The sequence below is a fragment of the Cricetulus griseus genome (assembly GCF_003668045.3).
Source record: "Cricetulus griseus strain 17A/GY chromosome 1 unlocalized genomic scaffold, alternate assembly CriGri-PICRH-1.0 chr1_1, whole genome shotgun sequence".
Classification (NCBI taxonomy): domain Eukaryota; kingdom Metazoa; phylum Chordata; class Mammalia; order Rodentia; family Cricetidae; genus Cricetulus; species Cricetulus griseus.
The window spans coordinates 100,482,427-100,503,118 of record NW_023276807.1 but is presented as its reverse complement, the minus strand read 5'-3'; the positions used below and the strand labels follow the sequence as shown (position 1 = coordinate 100,503,118).

General features: G+C 38.2%; 1 protein-coding gene across 1 annotated transcript in view; it reads right to left on the bottom strand.

The window, feature by feature from the left end:
• Hormad2 (HORMA domain containing 2) overlaps nucleotides 1–20,692 on the bottom strand; it is a 100,923-nt gene that overhangs the window by 53,849 nt on the left and 26,382 nt on the right. The window contains exons 8-9 of the mRNA XM_035453216.1: nucleotides 19,540–19,691; nucleotides 19,118–19,371 (exon numbers count right to left, since the gene is read on the bottom strand). Of these exons, the coding sequence (XP_035309107.1) occupies nucleotides 19,118–19,371; nucleotides 19,540–19,691 (406 nt within the window). The remainder of the gene's footprint in view (nucleotides 1–19,117; nucleotides 19,372–19,539; nucleotides 19,692–20,692) is intronic.

Here is a 20,692-nt window from a genome sequence, read left to right as displayed (position 1 = left end):
TGTCATACTCTACAATATACTATTAATCTAGAAAAACTCAACAAGCTCTTTTAGAGTATAAAAACAAAGTCTTGCCTGATCCTATAAGGGCTGCATAAAAAGAACTGAAAGATCTATGAAATGACTGTACCAAATGCTGGCTTCTACCACTTTGGGAGCCATTTGTTCTTATTATTTTATTGTTAATTTTTGGTCTGTGTGTATTTGATAAACTGTAGTCTACATTTTCTAGACTCTTTTAATTCCAAGTCAAGCTGATATTTTCCTGTGGTTTTCAACCCATTCCAGATGCCTGATAGAAATCCTATGCCACATTGGAACATAAATTCTATTCCTTTTATAGCTAAGGCCAACAGTCCCAAATCAGTTCTGAAACAATTCTGGAAGACAAACCTCTACCTTTCAGGACTCCATTAGGATTAGAAAAACAAATTCTCAAGGGGAAATGAAATAGAAATAGGTGTCCTCCTGGGAACAACAGACACAGGCTCAGACATAGCCCTAATCCACAATCCATAAACCTGTAATCCACCAAGAGTCTCTTTCCCCTGTTGCTAACAATATATATGTCTTCCTTTGTCTCCTTATCATAGAAGGAAAAACAGCAACAAACTACTAGATTCAGGGTAATGCCAGGATATCTCTATTAACAAAGTAATACTGACTTGTCTTTTACATAGGAAATTTCTTAAACTGACGTGTGTATGTGTGTGTGTGTGTGTGTGTGTTTCTTAGAGAATAATTCAGGGCCTTGTGCATCTACATGGGTCCTCTACCACTGAGCCATATCTCAAGTCGTAGGAAGAGATTTCCTCAATATCCATCCTCATGTCTAATGAAAATGACTACTCAAGACCATTCCAACAACTCAAATATAATGCCTGTTCTGTTGTTAAACAGCATTGCTCCCTTTCTTATAGCCCCCTTCCTCTCTCCAGTCAAAGACTTTGCCTGAAAATTAGATCTCTACATCTCAATTTTATTTCTATAATCATTGATACCATAAATACATACATTAAGAAAAAAAGGGACTAAAGAGATGGCTCAGTGAATTGGCTATTCTTTAAGAGGACCTGGTTTTGATTCCCAGCACTCACATGATGGCTCACAACTGTCTGGAGATCTGATGCACTCTGTGGTCTCTGCAAGCAATATATATACATAATACACAAACACACAAGCAGGCAAAATACCCATATATACAGAGTAAAAATAGATAAATGTTTTCAAAAAAGAAATAAGCAGGTTAGGACCTTAATAATAAGGTGTATATTTGGGCATATGCAAGATCCTGGGTTCAGTCCCCAGTAGCAATTAAAAAAGGATAAGGGAGGGTCTGGTAGTGTGTGGATGTAATCCCAGCACTAGGATAAAGTAAGGTAGAAGGAGCTTCTACCTTCAAACTAAGGTAGAAGAAGTCCAGCTTTCAAGGCCAGCCTGGATTACACAGAAAGTTAGTTCCAGGCTAACCTGGGCTATACAATGAGACCCTGTATCAAAATACAAAAAAAAAAACAAAAACAAAAAACTCAAAAATCTCAATTTAACTTTTTTTTTTTTTTTTTTTTTTGGTTTTTCAAGACAGGGTTTCTCTGTGGCTTTGGAGGCTGTCCTGGAACTAGCTCTTGTAGACCAGGCTGGTCTCGAACTGACAGATCCACCTGCCTCTGCCTCCCGAGTGCTGGGATTAAAGGTGTGCGCCACCAATGCCTGGCATTAACCTTCTATCTTAAGATGCTGAGAAAAAGGCTGGGCATGCTGGGATATGCTTTTAGTTCCACTTGGGAGGCAGAGGCAGACAGATCTTGTAATTTGGGACAAGTCTGATCTACATAGTGAGTTCCTGGGCATCCAGAGCTACATGATGAAAGCCTGTTTCAAAAAAGGAAAATACTAAAATTGTTTCTGTCATCCATACAGCCTTTATTCAGTATTCTCATAATATATAGGTGCTGTCATAGCAAAAACTTTTCAGTTAGCTCTCATAGCAAAAACTACATCTTTATTTTTGTTTGTTTTAGACAAAGTCTCTCTATATAGCTCAGGCTGGTCCCAAACTCACAGAGATTCTCTTACCTCTGCCTTTCAAGTGCTGTGATTAAAGGCATACCCCACCATGCCTGGTCAAGGCATCATTCTTAAAAGGAATTCAAAATATATCCCAGTAAATCTCTATGAAAGAGATCTTAGAGATCAATTTAGCTCAGCCATCCCCTTGAGTCATTATTTTCCTTTGTAACATTTAGAGACAATTATCTATATTCTATCTTGAACAAAAGTACATAGCCAGGTGGTGGTGACACACACTTTTAATCCCAGCACTCAGGAGGCAGAGGCAGACAGATCTCTGTGAGTTTGAGGCAAACCTGGTCTACAGAGTGAGTTCCAGGGCAGCTAGGGCTACACAGTGAAACCCTGTCTCAAAAGACCAAAAAAAAGTATATGTATATGTGTATGTGTCTATGTATCTATGTATGCATTAATTGAGATAGGGACCTTACCCCTTCACAAACCAGCCAGATTTATCAAGTAGTTATCATTATCAAAAAGTCATCCTCAGGAAGAGGAAAAACTGGAAGTTTCTGAAAAATGATTTGATAATATTCATTCAAGAACTATACAAAATTCTAAACTATGTAAATTCCACTTCTGCTACTGTGTATCCAATAAAAAATAAGGAAAGAGCTTTCATACCTGCAAAGGCAATTATTACAATGCTAATTATAATAGCATTATCAAGAATTAACCTATTTCTCTATCATTAAGAAATGCTTGACTCTTGGGATGGAGAGATGGCTCAGCAGTTAAAGGCTAGGCTCACAACCAAAAATACAATAAATGCTTGATTCTGATTTACAGCTTTGGAGTCTCCACTACCTGACACTGGCCCCACTGCTTTGGGTCTGTGGCAGGACAAATTGCTCATTTCAATACCAAGAAGCAAAAAAAAAAAAAAAAAAAGAAGAAGAAGAAGAAGAAGAAGAAGAAGAAGAAGAAGAAGAAGAAGAAGAAGAAGAAGAAGAAGAAGAAGAAGAATTTTCAAAGACATGCCTCAGTGACCCACAGACTTCTTACTAGGCTCCCCTCTTAAAAGGTTTCATTAATTCTCAATAATGTCAGCCTGGGAACAAAGCCTTTAAAATATACAGTACTAGAGAACATCCAACATTCAAGTGACAACCTAAATATTTAAAAATAGAAAAACAGGAAATTCAAATCAACCAACTAAGTCATTAAACTTCACATATAAAGGCTAGGGTAGGACATATTTACAAAATCAGTTCTAAATAAAAGTAAAATTATATATGCCATGATTGAAATAAATAATATACAAATAAGTGTATCCATTGGAAAATACTAGAAAGGATGGGGCATACAAAAGTTAAATTTGTACTGATAGAACAGTAGAACAATTGAAAAGAACTGAATTTTTAAATTACTTTAACGTTGTTAATTGTATTGTTTAAAAAAGTTCTTTCAGCCAGGCAGTGGTACCTGTGAGGCAGCAGTAGATGGATCTCTGTGAGTTCAAGATCAGCTTGATCTACAGAGTGAGTTCCAGGACAGCCAGAGCTGTTACACAGAGAAACCCTGTCTGGAAAAGCAACCAACCAACAAACAAAAAGTTCTTTCAGTCTGTGAATAAAATTCAGTAGTAGAACAAAAACCTAGCATGTATAAGGCCTGGATTCAGTTCTCAGCACCAAAATCAACCAAAGAATTCTATTAAGCCAAAACCAACCTCTTCCCTATCTCTGCTCTACTCACAACAGCTATTTCCATCCACTGTATCTTAATGCCCCCGAAACTACACAAACAATATTATACTTCAAGTATCTGAAAGGGATAATAACCATTTTAGTGCCTTCACTCTCTGGCCCTCTTAAAGACAGATTAAATGTTAGAGAGACCCAATCAGGATCTGCAGGTGTCACTCACCAAGAAAGCCTCACACAGCTCAGTTAGCACAGCCATGGTGGGGCCAGGCTTGAAAAGTATTTCAAAACAGATCAGACTGAAATGTTATTCAAAATGATGTGAGAAGCAAGGAGAAAATGGAGATTGAACATGTTCTTGGGCAGGTTGTTTGAAAGAGTGATAGTGCTACAGATAAGGAGCATGAGAAGAAAATGTTTGGTTAGAAGTTGAAATTCATTTGAAGAGGAATATGAGGGACCTGTAAGGAATACAAGTCTGTACATTGGTGGTACTATAAGGGTCTGTAAGTATTGTGGTGGTTTGAATATGGCTCCACAGGTGCTGTGGAATAATCCTGTACACTGTGAAAATGTGTTTCTCTCACTGTTAATAAAAATCTGATTAGCTGGTAGCTAGACAGGGAGTATAGGTGGGTCAACCAAACTAGACAGGGAAGGAGGGTAGAGTCAGGGCAATTGAGAGGAGATACAGACAGAAGTGAGATGGGCATGCCATACTGAGAAAAGGTACCAAGCTATGTGGCAAAGATAAGAAATATGGGTTAATCTGAATGTCAGAGTTAGCTAGTAGCAAGCCTGAGCTATCGAGCAAGCATATGTAACTAATAATAAGACTCTCTTGTGGTTATTTGGGAAGCAGCTTCCAGGACAGGAAAATTGTCTATAAACGGCACCCAACATCCAGGGCCACATACACCCACCATAAAGCCTGAGAAAGCTCTAAAAAGGTTCTAAACATACAAAATGGAGCCAGATGCAACTTCCTAGTCTCATGTCTCTCATGCTGGCTGCAGTACAGAGATGCATCTCCTGGCAGCTTTCAGCATACTATGAGCCAAGCCACATGGCTGGTTCTGGCAGTTTTCTCACACAGGCCATGGTACAGAGAGGCATCTCCCAGCAGCAAGCTGTGTTTAGGATTTTGTTCACGGAGACAAAAAAGATTACACAGCAAATAGAAATCCAGATGGGAAAAACCCCTCTAAACAGGTTATATTGTGCTTAAAAATATACACAGGCTTGGGAGAGAAAAGAGAATGGGTAGAGGCAGTCATAGATTAAAAAATAGTTTAGAAATAATAAAGTCCTTACAAAGGAATAGAGAAAAATATATATAATAATCCATGTAAAGATGGGAAATACAAACAAAAGTTTGGATGACAGCAGGTAAGACACATTAGATTTTGAAAACTGTTGGATTAAAGCAACCTATATATTTTTTAAAATGTCTTGACTTAAAAATGGAAGTCAAAAGATACATTACGTTGGGGAAGAAGTTATGCTTTTATTTCCACAGGAGACGAGAGGCTGTGGATTCATTCCAGGTTGATATGGTTTGATTGGGGAAGACACCCTGAAATCCTTGCTACAGACATAAAGAAATAAACCTAGAAAAATTACAAAACATGTAACTTACATTTTACCTGCTCAAACATAAAAGAAAAAAATCATCTTTAACTGAGTTGTTCACACCACCTATTCCCTACTTGTAAAAAGTAAGTATGTTACCTTTAAAAGTTAATATCTGAAAAGTGTGTTTTCAGAACAAGGGGATCAGACACCAATAAAAATGGATGGCCCAGATGATCCAACATCTCGGAATGCCTCTGTTAGTTTGTGAGTTCTGCATCTAAAACAGCTGCAAGGCTGCTGGCTTAGATGGTCCAGCCTCACAGAAAACTCCATCCAAGACTTAACAATTATCCTGATTTTCTCAAGGTGCCCCCCAAAGATTGATTACCAACGCCCACAAACAACAGGAAGTAGTATAGAGAATGGCATTTAATATGCTTAGTAACCTAAGGCTTTTTATGATAGTGCTGCTCCTGGCAGCACCAACCTACTTCAACAAAGATGATGGGCATTGAAAAAACCCTGTATGCAGTTGTTTTCTTTTTGGCAAAAGCTAGCCATTTGAGAAAAAAATGCCCTTGCCTCAATTGCTGACAGTTACTGTCCAAACTGGACCAGCATGATTAAAAAAAAAAAAAAAGTGAATGCCAAAGTTTGCCAAGACAAGGTAGGATAGTCCTTCAAAATCCCTGCTTCTCAAAAATGTCTGTCAGCTGGGGAACCAACATAGGACCAAACCAGGCCCCCTGAACGTGGTGTCAGCTATGAGCACTGGGCAGTCTATAGGGCCCCTGGCAGTGGAACCAGGATGCATCCCTAGTGCACAAATGGACTTCGGGAGCCCATTTCCTATAGAAGGATACTCTCTTAGCCTATATACACAGGGGAGGGCCTAGGCCCTGCCCCAAATGACTTAACAGATTTTGATGATCCCTCGAGGAAGGCCTCACCCTCTCTGGGGAGTGGATGGGGGACAGGTTGGGGGTGGGTAGGTGGGAGACATGGGAGGATGGGAGGGAGAGGGAACTGGGATATGTTAAAATAAGATTGTTTCTAATTTAAATAAAATCTATTAAAAAAATCTGTCAGATATTCTAGGCCTATAGGCCAGGAATGGATGCCCCAACATTGTAGAGGAAACTTGGGTGACTGTACATACAAGCCAGCTGTTTCTGTTATTTCTCTCAATGTTTGGAAGTAGCTTGCTATGTACTTACTGTCTACATAGGTAACATTATATCCTTCTGGGGTCTTTGATGGAGTTGAAGACTAGATAGTTAAAATTACAGTTTTCCTTAGTTATAATAAAAGATGTAAATTAGATGTAAAACTTTAGACTCACTAAGATAAGATAGATAATAGAGTATTTCCTCTAATTTTGCCAAAAACAAATAGACTAGATATTGTAACTGTAATTCTTACTTGATAAGTGTTCTCGTTATATATAGTTTTAGTATGTTAAAGTTAAAATGTTCCTTTTTAATCAGACAAAAAGGGAGAAATACTTTTTGTAGAACAATCCTATACACTATAGAAATGTGTTGCTCTCATTGTTAATAAAAAGCTGATTGGCAGCCAGACAGTGGTGGTGCACACATTTAGTCCCAGCACTTGGGAGGCAGAGACAGGCTGATTTCTGTGAGTTCAAGGCTGGTCTGGTCTACAGAGTAAGTTCCAGGACAGGCTCCAAAGCTACAGAGAAACCCTGATTTAAAAAAAGAAAAGAGAAAAAGCTGGTTGGTAGCCTAGTAGCCAGGCAGGAAGTATAGGTGTGTCAACCAAACTAAGGACAGGGAAGAAGGAGGGCAGAACCAGGGCAGTCAAGAGGAGATGCAGAGAACCAAGATGGGTGTGTCATACTGAAAAGGTACCAAGCCATGTGGCAAAGATAAGAAATGTGGATTAATTTAAATGTCAGCGTTAGCTAGTAACAAGCCTGAGCTATAGGTTGATCATTTATAATTAATAATAAGACTCTCTTGTGGTTACCTGGGAATGGCTGCTGGGATGGGAAAACTCCTCCTAAACATAGGCTCATGTATTTGAATGCTTAGGCATCAGGAGTGGCACTATTTGAAAGGATTAGAAGGGTTAGGAGATGTGGTATTGGAAGAAGTGTGTCACTGTGGTGGGTTTTGAGGTTTCAAAAACCCAGAGTCCTCTCTGCTTGCAGATCAAAATCTAGCTCTCAGCTATTGATCCAGTGTCTCCCTTCATAATACCACACCCCTGTCATGATGACAACAGACTAAACATCTGAAACTATAAGCAAGTCCCCAATTAAATGCTTTCTTTTTGTAAGAGTTGCCTTAGTCACAGTGTCTCTTCACAGTGACTAAGACAGGTATGTACGTCTGTACATTGACGGAACTATGAAGAATCTGTAGATATGTAGTGCTATATACTGATGGGAACATAAATAACCCATAGATATACAGGTCTGTACATTGATGGGAAGATTAATGTGATATCAGAGAAGGCAAAGATACAAGAAATCATGAGCTAAATAGATTAACAGAAGCAACAGATGTGAGCAGCACAATCAGAGTATGACTTTTTAGACAGGAGGATGGTGGCACATGCATTTAATCCATGAGGCAGAGGCAGGCAGATCTCTGTGAGAGTTCGAGGCCAGCCTGGTCTACAGAGTAAGTTCCAGGACAGCCAGGACTGTCACACAGAGAAACCCTGTCTTGAAAAAACAAAAGCAGACAAAAAACCAAAAAATGACTTTTTGAAAAGACTAATAAAAATACTGAGTTGGGGGCATAGATAATAAAAAAAATGGGACTCAAATAAATAGCACCAGATAGAAAAAGAAGGAAACAACTACAGAAACATAATAGATTTCTAAATTGTGTAAACAACATAAATAATTCCACATCAAAGTGACTGAGAAAAGGATCAGGTACCTGTATGTTCATATATGTGTATACATATACACATGTATATATGTATTTATATATAATTACTTATGGTAATTTTTATTTCTGTTTCCCTCCACCCCTATTCTGGTGCATGTGCTTAGCACACATTCTACTATGGAACAACACTACACCCATCTCCATAATTAAAAAAAAAACACTTCTTTCCTTGGAGTTACTGTCCCCTCCTCTTTACAGAAAGGGCAAACTCTGAAGTAAACAAGTATTTATTTTCTTTAAGTATTTAATTTTTTTCCTGTGTATGTATGTGCCAAAAGGCGGCACTGGATCCCTGGCTAAGTCTCCTAAACAAACATTTCTTAAGCAGTATTCTAAGCTGCTGAGTGTAGCTGAAAAGACTAATAAATTGGATTCTTCCAAAATTAGGAACTTCTGTTCAAAATTTTAGTAATGCAAATTATTGACCTGCACATTTTTCTTTACCTTTATTCACTCCTTTTCAGTACTTGGATTACTGGTTCAACAGAAGCCAAGAAAATAATTTTATAGTACCAAATGTCATTCAATTGTATATTGTGCACTCTTTTTTAAATAATGGTGAACAGTGGTCAAGAAATAGTTTTATGTTCCTTAAAAAAAGACTGCTCATAAAACATCTCCACAAAACAGTGAAAAAGAAATTTGTAAAGTTAATTAAGATATTTACTACGCATGTTTAGCAAATTTCTTCTAGGTAGAATGTATCTGTAGAATTCTTACACATCAGTAAGTCAGACACCTGTGCTGATTTTCACTATTCAGCAGGAAAATGAGCATTAAAAACACAACAACATACCACTTCACATTCACCATACCACTGAACACTCACCATACCATTGTATACACACCAGAATCCTTATTACTAGCAAGATGAAACACACTCAGCATACAAAATATAACTGAAAAAAATGATGGAAATTGCCACAGTGAATGAAGCTGTAAAGCAGGTTCAGCTCTAGGAAGGAACTTAACTCTGGAAACTGTTTTTCAGTATCTATCAAAGCTAACTGCACACATAACCTTTGACCCAGCAGTTCCAATTCCTATCAACCTGACTCCCACTAGTAATGTGTGTGTATTTGACTGAGAAACATGCTCTGTAGGTCTTAGAAGTACTAATCATAGTGACCCCATGTTGGAGCATATCCAAATGTATACCAGCAATGAAATGAACTAATATATGCTAATAGAAGGAAGGATGACAAATGTTCTTGTGAACTAGAGTAGTAACTGTGAGGTTAAAGCTGTTTCTAAGCAAGTAGTAGTACCCTACTTCTTGATCTGGCTAATAATATTATTAGACTAGTAGAGCAAGACATGATGAAACTAGCAAGAATCCAGAAAGCACAATTTAAAGAGGCACTTGAGGGTATCCATCCTCCCCGGACACTTTGCTTATGTGGTATATTGGTATAGTGGTGAGCACAGCTCACCTTCCTAGGAATCTTGCTTGCCTCACCTATGTCCCAACCCAATTGTTCAATTTGTGGATATTTATTGAGATACCTATTTTTCTGCATGTATATAACACTTAGACTTAAAATTACTAAGGGGTATGATCTACTTTATATCATAAAAGAAATAAACTTTTAAAAACTAGATATATGAGATTATTATAAATCACCTTAGAGAAGGGTTTCTTAAGGCTATCAGAACAAAAGATTAGACTACATTAAATAAACAATAAATAAATAAAAAATGAAGCTTTTCCTTCCCAAAAGACCTTTTAAAGAAAGTGAGAAGACAAACCACAAACATAGACAAATTGTTACAACATAAATAAGTAAAAAAGGATGATTATCAGAATAATTTTTCTTTTAATTATGTGCATTTGTGTATCTCTCTCTCTCTCACCCTCTCTCTCTCTCTCTCTCTTTCTGTGTGTGTGTGTGTGTGTGTGTTCTCTCACATGAACACATGTGAATACAAATGCCCTCAAAAGCTAGACAATGGGTCCTTCTGTAGCTAAAGTTACAGACAGTTGTGAGTCACCTGATATGGGTGCTGGGAAATGAATTCAGGTACTCTGAAAGAGCAGTATACACTGTTAGCCTCCAAAATATTTTTACATCAATGAAGAAAGATAACTCAATGCAGCAGAAAACCAGAATGACTAGTGAAAAGATGCTTAAACATCAGCAATAAGAAAATATGCCAAAAGAGCAGCTGAGAGTTTTGGTGGAGAGCACTGCAGTCTGCAGTCAGTCTGAGGACAGAATCACCCCCCTTTGATCTTAGTCTTGGTAGAGTATATCAGTCTGGCCCAGAAGCATCAGAAAGAGAGGGATTGCAGCCACAGCTCTGGGCCCTGCCTGGAAGAGTTGGAGAGACAGAGGGAGTATGGCAGTGGCCATGGTGACCTGGAAGCATCAACAGCAGTGTCTTCCAGAAACTATATTAAGAAGTCCCCCTGGAAAAGAGCACTTGTGTCCAAGTTAACATCCAGTGCTATCCTCTGTATGAGATACCCTGCTGCATCAGCAACCACCAGAACCACAGACCTGTCTGAACCCAGAGGAGTGATCACCAAAACCATGGCCCTGCCTACACCTGGAGGAGGGATCACCTGAGGCTCTTCCATGCCTACTCCTTAAGGAGCCACAGCCACCAACTGCACCAATTGGAGGAAGAGGGACGCCCTGAAGCACAGGCTCCACCTGTACTGACTGGAGGAAGAGATGAGTAGACAACAGGGTAAGAATACTCTAAATGACATAAAGAGCAATACAGAACCACCTAGAACTAGTGGTTCTACAATAACAAGACCTGAACATCCCAACACACATGAAGCAAAAGAAATTGAGCTTAAAAAATAACTTCATGAAGATGATTGAGGACTTTAAAGAGAAAATGAAAAGTTCCCTTAAAAAATAAAGAAGGCAGCTGGGTGTTGGTGGTGCACGCCTTTAATCCCAGCACTCGGGAGGCAGAGGCAGGCAGATCTCTATGAGTTCGAGACCAGCCTGGTCTACAAGAGCTAGTTCCAGGACAGCCTCTAAAGCCACAGGGAAACCCTATCTCGAAAAACCAAAAAAATAAAATAAAATAAAGAAGGCAAACAAAAAATTGGAATAAACAAATCCCTTAAAGAAAACAAAACAAAAAAAAGCAATCCAACAGATGAAGGAAATGGCTCAAGACTTAAAAACTGAAATAGAGGCAATAAAATAAACACAAACTAAGGGAATTCTGGAAATGGAAAATCTACAAGTATAAACAACAGAATACAAGGATGGAAGAGAGAATCTCAGGTGTTAAAAATACAATAAAGGAAATAGACTCATTGGTCAAAGAAACGTTAAATCCAACAAATTCTTAACACAAAATATCCAGGAAATCTGGGACACCATGAAAAGGTCAAACCTAAGAATAATAGGGATAGAAAAAGGAGAAGTTCAGCTCAAAGGCACAAAAGTATATTCAACAAAATCATAGAAGAAAAATTTCCCAACATAAAGGACATCCCTGTGAAAGTACAAGAAGCTTACAGAACACCAAATAAATTCGACCCCCCCCCCAAAAGTCCCCTCACCACATAATAATGAAAACACTAAACATACAGAATAAAGAAAGGATATTAAGAGCTGTAAAGGCAAAAAGGCCAAATAACATATAAAGGCAGATCTATCAGAATTACACCCAACTTCTCAGTGGAAACAATGAAAGCCAGAAGGTCCTGGAAAGATATTATGCAGACACTAAGAGACCACAGATGCCAGCCCAGACTACTATACCCAACAAAGCTTTCAATAACCATGGATGGAGATAACAAGACATTCCAAGACAATACCAGATTTAAACAATACCTATCTATAAGTCCAGCCCTATAAAAGTACTAGAAGGAAAACACTAAACCAAGGAAGTTACCTACACCCACAAAAACACAGGCAATACATATTCCCACACCAGAAAATCCCAAAGAAGGGAGATGCACACACAATACCACCAACAACAACAAAAATAAAAATAATAGGAACTAGCAACCACTGGCTATTTTTTTTTAACCACTGGCTATTAATACACTTTAATATCAACAGACTCAATTCATCTATAAAAAGACACAGGCTAACAGATTGAATACAAAAACAGAATCCATCTTCTGCTACATACAAAAAACATACCTGAAGTTCAAAGACAAACATTACCTCAGAGTATAGGGTTGGGAAAGATTTTCCAGTCAAATGGACCTAAGAAACAAGCTGGTATAGCTATCCTAATATCTAACAAAATTGACTTCAAACTAAAAGTAATCAAAAGAAATGAAGAAGGCCATTTCATATTTATAGCAGGAAAATCCAATAAGATGAAGTCTCAATTCTGAACATCTAAGCCCCAAATACAAGAACACCACATTTGTAAAAGAAACATTACAAAAACTTATATCACACATCAAGCCCCACAAACTTATAGTAGAAGACTTCAAAACTCCACTCTCACTACTGAACAGGTCTCCCAGATGGAAACTTAACAGAGAAACAAAGGAACCAACACATATTATGACTCAAATGCACTTAAAAGACAGCTATAGAACATTCCACCCAAACACAAAAGAATAAAACTTCTCAGCACCTCATGGAACCTTCTCTAAAACTGACCAAATACTCAATAACAGAGCAAACCTCAACAGATAAAAAAAATTGGAATAGCCCCCTATATCTTTTTGGATCACCATAGCTTAAAATTAGAATTCAACAACAATGCAAATTCCAGAAAGCCTACGAACTCAAGGAAACTGAATAATGTCCAACTGAATCACCCCTGGATCAGGGAAGAAATGAAGAAAGACATTAAAGACTTCCTAGAATTCAATGAAGACAAATGTACAATATACCCAAACTTATGGAACACTATGAAAGCAGTACTAACAGGAAAGTTCATAGCACTAAATGCCTATATAAAGAAATTGGAGAAATCCCTTACTGGTGAATAAACAAAATACCTGAAAGCTCTAGAACAAAAAGAAGCAAACTCACCCAAGAGGAGTAGATGCCAGGAAATAAACAAATTGAGGGCTGAAATAAATAAAATAGAAACGAAAAGAACAATACAAAGAATCAATGAAACAAAAGAGTTGGTTCTTCAAGGAAGTCAACAAGATAGACGAATCTTTATCTAAACTAATCAAAAGGCAGAGAGAGACTATCCAAATTAACAAAATCAGAAACAAAAAGGGAGACATAACAACAGACACTGAGGAAATCCAGAGAATCATCAGGTCACACTTCAAAAACCTGTATTCAGCAAAATTGGAAAATTTAAAAGAAATGGACAATTTTCTGGATAGGTACCACATAGCAAAATTAAATCAAGGCCAGATAAGCACACTAAATAGACCTATAACCCCCAAGAAAATAGAAGCACTCATCAAAAGTCTCCCAACCAAAAAAACATCCAGGACCAGATGACTTCAACACAGAATTCCACCAGAACTTCACAGAAGAGCTAATACCAATACTTCTCAAATTTTTTCACACAACAGAAACAGAAGGAACATTGCCAAACTCCTTTTATGAGGCTACAATTATCCTAATACCCAAACCACACAAAGATGCAACAAAAATAGAGAACTACAAACCAATCTCCCTCATGAACATTGATGCAAAAATACTCAATAAAATACGGCAAAGCAAATCTAAGAACACATAAAAAAAAATCATCCACCATGACTAAGTAGGTTTCATCCCAAGAGATGCATGGTTGGTTCAACATACAGAAATCTGTCAGTGTAATCCACCATATAAACAAACAAACAAACAAAAAAAGCATGATCATCTCATTTGATGCTGAAAAAGCCTTTGACAAAATCCAAAACCCCTTCATGATAAAGGTCTTGGAGAGATCAGGGATACAAGGAACGTATCTTAACATAATAAAAGCAATTTACAGCAAGCAAACAGCCAACATCAAATTAAATGGAGAGAAACTCAAAGCAATTGCACTAAAATAAGGAATAAGACAAGACTGTCCACTCTCTCCATATCTATTCAATATTGTACTCCAAGTTCTAACTAGAGCAATAAGACAACAAAAGGAGATTATAACGATAAATCTTTCCACCGGCTGCCCCGCCGCCGGAGTTCTGCCCCGCCACATGGACGCCCAAATAACACATAGAGATTAATATTAGTTACAATGCCGTTGACCAATGACTAGGAATTCTTATATGCTAACTCAGTCTTAATTATCAACCATAACTACTAATCTTTATATTTTATAAGACTTATCGTATGCATCCTGTCTCCCCGAGATCACATGGCGGCTCCACAGAGAGGAGGAGGAAGAGTGTGACTTCCTGCTTGTCCCTGCTTATATTCTGAATCTGCCTGCTATGTCACTTCCTGCCTGGATCACAAGACTTTACTACATTTCCCAGAATTCTCCTTGACTCCTAGTCCCACCTAACTTGCTGCCTCATTGGCCAAACAGTGCTTTATTCAACAACCAATAAGATAAACATACACAGAAGGACTTGCCCAATAAGGAGATCAAGGGAATACAAATCAGAAAGGAAGAAGTCAAACTATCACTATTAGCAGATGATGTGGTAGTATGCATAAAAGACCCTGAAAACTCTACCCAGGAACTCCTACAGCTGATAAACACCTTCAGCAACCTGGCAGGATACAAGATTAACTCAAAAAATCAGTAGCCCTCCTATACACAAATGATAATGGGCTGAGAAAGAATTCAGAGAAACATCATCCTTTACAATAGCCACAAATATAAAATATCCTGGGGGTAAAAATTAACCAAACAAGTGAAAGATCAACATGACAAGAACTGTAAGTCTCTAAAGAAAGAAACTGAAGAAATCAGAAAATGGGAAGATCTCCCATGCTCTGGGATAGGTAAGATTAATATAGTAAAAATGACAATCTTACCAAAAGCAATCTACAGATTCAATGCAATCTCCACCAAAATTCCAACACAATTCATGACAGACCTTAAAAGAACATATGGAACTTCACATGGAAAAACAAAAAACTCAGAATAGCTAAAACAAATCCTGTACAATAAAGGAAGGCATCATCATCCCTGACCTCAAGCTCTACTATAGAGCTATAGTAACAAAAACAGCTTGGTATTGGCATAAAAACAGACACATGGATCAGTGGAATCAAACTGAAGACAAAGAAGCCAAAAAGGTACAATGGAAAAACAAAAAACATCTTTGATAAATGATGCTGGAATAACTGGATGTCAACCTGTAGAAGATTGGAGATAGATCCATTATCTATTGCCTTGCACAAAACTCAAGTTCAAGTGGACCAAGAACCTCAACATAAAGCCAGTTACATTGAACCTGATAAAAGAGAAAGTGAGAAGTAGCCTTAAACGCATTGGCACAGGAGACCACTTCCTAAATAAAACATTAGTAGTGCAGACACTGAGAGCAACAATCAATAAATGGGACCACACTACAATCCATCACTCTAGAGAAGCTAGAGCTTTCTTCCAGTTAATTGATGGAACCAGACGCAGAGTCCACAAGCACCAGACTGAACTCCAGGAATCCAGTTAACAGAGAGGGAGGATGATACACATGAACAAGGGAGATCAAGATCATGATGGAGAAATCTACAGAGACAGCTGAATCAAGCTTGTGGAAACTTAAGAATTCTGGACTGAGCGTGGTGGTGCTGACACACGTCAGCACTTGGGAGGCAGAGGCAGGCAGATCTCTGTGAGTTCAAGGCCAGCCTGGTCTTCAAAGAGAGTTTCAGGACAGGCTCCAAAGCAATACAGAGAAACCCTGCCTCGAAAAAACCAAAAAAAAAAAAAAAAAATTCTGGACCAACGCTGTGGAGCCTCTATGGGACCAAATAAGGCTCTCCATATGGGGGAGACAGTTGTGAAACTTGGGCTATCTAAGGGGCCTCTGGCAGTAGGACCAGGATCTATCCCTGGTGCATGAGCCCATGGTGTGGGAGACCATTTCCTATGAGGGGATGCCATGCTCAGACTTAACGCAGAGGGGAGGGGCTTGGTCCTGCCCCAACTCTGTCGACTCCCCATGGGAGCCCTTACATGCTGGGAGGTATAGGTGAGGGGAGTGGGCTATGGGGAGGTGGGAGGAAGGCTGAGAGAGAGAACTTTGGCTGGAATGTAAATTGAAACTTAAAAATTTTTTTAAAAGATGCTAAAATCATTCAGTGTTAGCATATCAAGCAGACTATAGAAACATAAACTCTTTCAATAATTGTTTGCAAGAGTACAAGATCTTTCTTCCACTGTTGGCACAATAAATATGGGTATAGCACTATTTTGTGCTTTCTAATGAAGTTGAAAATGTGCAAGCCTGTGGTGGTTTGAATAAGACTGACCCCCATAGGCTCATGCTTATACATTGGGGAGTGGCATTATTTGAGAAGAATTAGATCAATTAGGAGGTGTGCCCTTGTTGGAAGAAGTTTGTCATTGGGGATAGGCTTTGAGGTTTCAAAAGCCTATTTGAGACTCAGTCTCTTTCTCTATGAATCAGGATGTAGCTCTCAGATACTGTTCCAGTGTCTGCCTGTATGCCATCATGCTCCCTACCATGATGATAATGGACTAACCTTCTGGAACTGTAAGCTACCACCTCAATTAAATGCTTTATTTTATAAGCTGTCTCTTCACAGAGACACTTCACGATGTCCCTTAACAGCAATAGAACAGTGACTAAGACAAAGCCTAAAACTAGCATATTCCCTCTTTTGTGTACCAGGAAGTAAACATATAAATGTGGCGCACACCTTTAATCCCAGCACTCAGGAAGCAGAGGCAGGTGGATCTTTATGAGTTCCAGGGCAGCCAGACTACAATATCTATACAAGAAAGACCTCCCACTCAAAAAAAAAAAAAAAAGGAAAAAAAAAAACTATTAGAATACTAGCCAGGCTTAGTGGCACCTATTTCTGGTTCCAATATATGAGAAGCTGAAGCATGTCTCGATAGACTTGAAGTCAGGAAAGTGAGATTAGCTTGGGCAACACAGCCTAGTCTATAGGGTGAGTTCCCAGTCAATCAGGGCTACGTATGAAGATTCTGTCTCAATAGCAAACAAAAATAAAAACAAAACCTCAAACAAACAAACAGAGTAGGATACAGCATTGGCAACCAAAGAAATAAGCACAATAATGAGGTATTTTTGATAGTTAAGCAAAAGGCAGAAATCACAGAATACTTGAGTATGATTTACTTCTACATATGTTTACATAGACTAACATTCTCATAGAGGGTAAAATTATAAGGAGGAACTGTCAGAACTATATAGAGAGAACTTTCTTTAAAAAATAGAACTTTTATTGGTTTTCGTGTAAAGGTAAAGGTTCTATGTATTTGTGTATTGAGTGTGTGTATCCATTCCTGGTAGTGGATTAGTATTTTTCCCTGGTGTAAGAAGGGACTTTGAGAGCCCATCCCACGTGAAGGGATGCACAGAGGCAGGTGGATCTCTGTGAGTTTGAGACTAGCCTGGTCTACAAGAGCTAACTAGCTCTTGTAGTTAGCTATTAAGGACAGTTATCCAGGACAGCCTCCAAAGCCACAGAGAAACCCTGTGGCTTTGTTCCAAACAAAAACAAAACAAAAAAATGTTACAAATAAAAATAAATAACATGTTACAGAAAAAAATAAACATCTAAAACATTCTCATTCTTTTCTTAACCATTATTATGCTGTTGTTGCTATTGTTATTATTAGCTTTTCCATGTTAGCTATATATATCCCTTGGCACAGAATCAAAAGGAAAAAAAATTGCACCAAAATCTAGTTATTTTCATGCCTGACATTGTAAAAAACTAAAAAGACAAAAATCCTATTGTTTAGTTACATTTGTCATATTGAGTTGAGACTATGACCTCCCTTTCTATATACTAACTACAATACTGAATTAAATATTTGTTAGGTACTTTTAGAAGCTACTCAGCATAGTCATCCATACATTTTTCTATAATTATTCTTATTGATATTATTATTCTATGTATTGGTGTTTTGCCTGCATGCATGTCTGTTCAGCATGTGTATGCCTGGTACTCACAGAGGCTAGAACAGGGTTCAGATCCCCAGGAACTGGAGTTACAGACAGTTGTAAGCTGCCATGTAGGTCCTGGGACTTGAACCTGGGTCCTCTGGAAGAGCAGCCAGTGCTCTTAACTGTTGAGCCATCTCTACAGCCCTTATAGTCATCTTTTTAATGTAGGATTCTAAGGCAAACAAAAAAGTTATCCTAAAATACCTCAACTGTTTTTATAGTATCCCTTCCCACTAAATAGCTTGAAAATGTTTTTGTTTCAGAATCCTTTAACTACAATGTCAGCACACAGCAAACATTATTATTCAGACAATTGCCAAGTCCTCAGCTTCAAGTCTCTACAGAAACAAAGTCAAGGGCTCTAAGCTCTACCCATCAGCCCCACTGGCTGCAAGCCCACCAACCCCTCAGCTCTCCCCACTGATCAAACCACAATGCTTGTCATGGCAGCTGGTTTCATTCTTTTTCCCCTCTGATTCAGATTAATCTGTAAAATTTTTCTTCCCTAACCCTCTCATGCCCAGTTACTAATCAGGAGTTAATGTATACTTCTATTAAGCATGATCATGTCAGATACTTAGATATTTTAAGTACCAAAAATATATTACTTTCATGTGAAAAAATAAATATATAAGTACCCTTAATAAAAAATAAAGCACATTGGGATTTTTTCTGATTGCTAGACAATCTAACGACATGCATTTCCTTCTAGAAGACTGTAGGTTTTTTTTTTACTAAAAAGTGCTTGACGTCAGAGGCTAGTTTTGTTTCAGTTTTCATACCTCGCATGCTCCACTGGACTCTGTTACTGTGACATGACCTGAACACATGAAAAATGTCACTGTGCTTAAGTGAAGCAATGAAGGATCACTAAAACTTGGCCTTACGTGGTTGCTGCAGTCCTCTTCTTCCTCATCACAGTCAAGACCCTGATGAGCTATCTCAGTAGTGCCATTCTCCTGAACAGGACCGTTCTCCCCATCGAGCATTCTGGTGGCTTCAGTTGTGACTTTTACTTTCATGATGTGAAAGCCAGAGGAGACTGAACCCATTCGAAGGCTCACAGGCTCCCCATCAAATAGGAGGAAGTGTGAGTTCACCCCTTCTTTAAAACCAGGGGGCTGGTAATCATATGGAGTCACTGCAGAAAGGACAAAACATTGCAAATTAAGTTTCAATAAGATAAGTGACAATAATACTTCATACATAGTGACAAACATCTTTCAGATGCTTATAAAATCCTTCTACTTATATACAGCATCACTTGGCACTTAAGGAGGAATTTGACCAAATGTCTCTCTCTACCTACCTGAATTATAATAATGGAGTTTCATGGTAAGTATAACATCATTAGGAAGGGGTCCAAGGTTCTGCATCAGTATATACAATTGACGGATCAGCAGTGAACAGGCTTTCTTAATATCTTCACTGTTTGTCCCACTTTCAAAGCTTGTACTACTACTGTAATCACAGAAAAGTGGCACTTTTCAATCATGTATAATATTCACAAATACAAATGTCATCTAATAAATTAAATATCAGGACATTTTGTAGACAGTTTTTAAGAGGTAACTTAAGGGAATGATAGTACTTTTTTATAAGATTTATTTATTTATGCATATGAGAATTCTGTTTTCCTGTACATCTTCATGATAGAAAAGGGGATCAGATCCATTATAGATGGTTATGAGACACCATGTGGGTGCTAGGAATTGAACTCAGGACTTCTAGAAGAACAGCCAATGTTCTTATCCACTGAGCCATCTCTCTAGCCTGATAGTACTTTGTGTAATGTATATGGCAAAGTATTTGTGAATAACAAACATCCCTAAAGCATTTTAAATATGATCATTTTTAAAATTTTGGCTTTCAAATAACCACATCTCATAACAATGGACTTGTAATTAGGTGACCTAGCATCTATATCAACTGTACTGTTAACTAGCTGAATGACCTCGGTCAAGTCATTTGCACACATTCTAGGTCAGTTAGCCCATTTGTGAGATAAGCTTATGGACATTTCTGCAGCTCTCCAAGCATGAAATCAGTCACTAGCTCTACGCTTATCTACCAGATAATTGTCTCTTAAGGAAATCCCCTCCTCATTCTTGCATGGATAACCAAAGTGTCTATTCTTCTTTTTGTCTACACTGCAAGACATTCTCCATAAATTAATACTCCCAATAGGAAGGTCTGTTTCATGTCATCTTCTTGTTTAAAACTCTTCTATCATATCCATCCCCTTCAATCAATGCAGGCAATGGCGTATGTACAACTAATTATTCTTTCACCTCCACCATCTCCTGCAGTTACTACCCAATTTGTTTCAACCACATGCATTTGCAAATGCTTCACTTCTGTGCTTTCTGTTTCTCTTCCAATGCTCCCGTAGCACCTACCTCAAGGCTCTTCACCTCCCCCCTCAGAATAATTATTTGTTCCCATATAGACTATGAATGGAT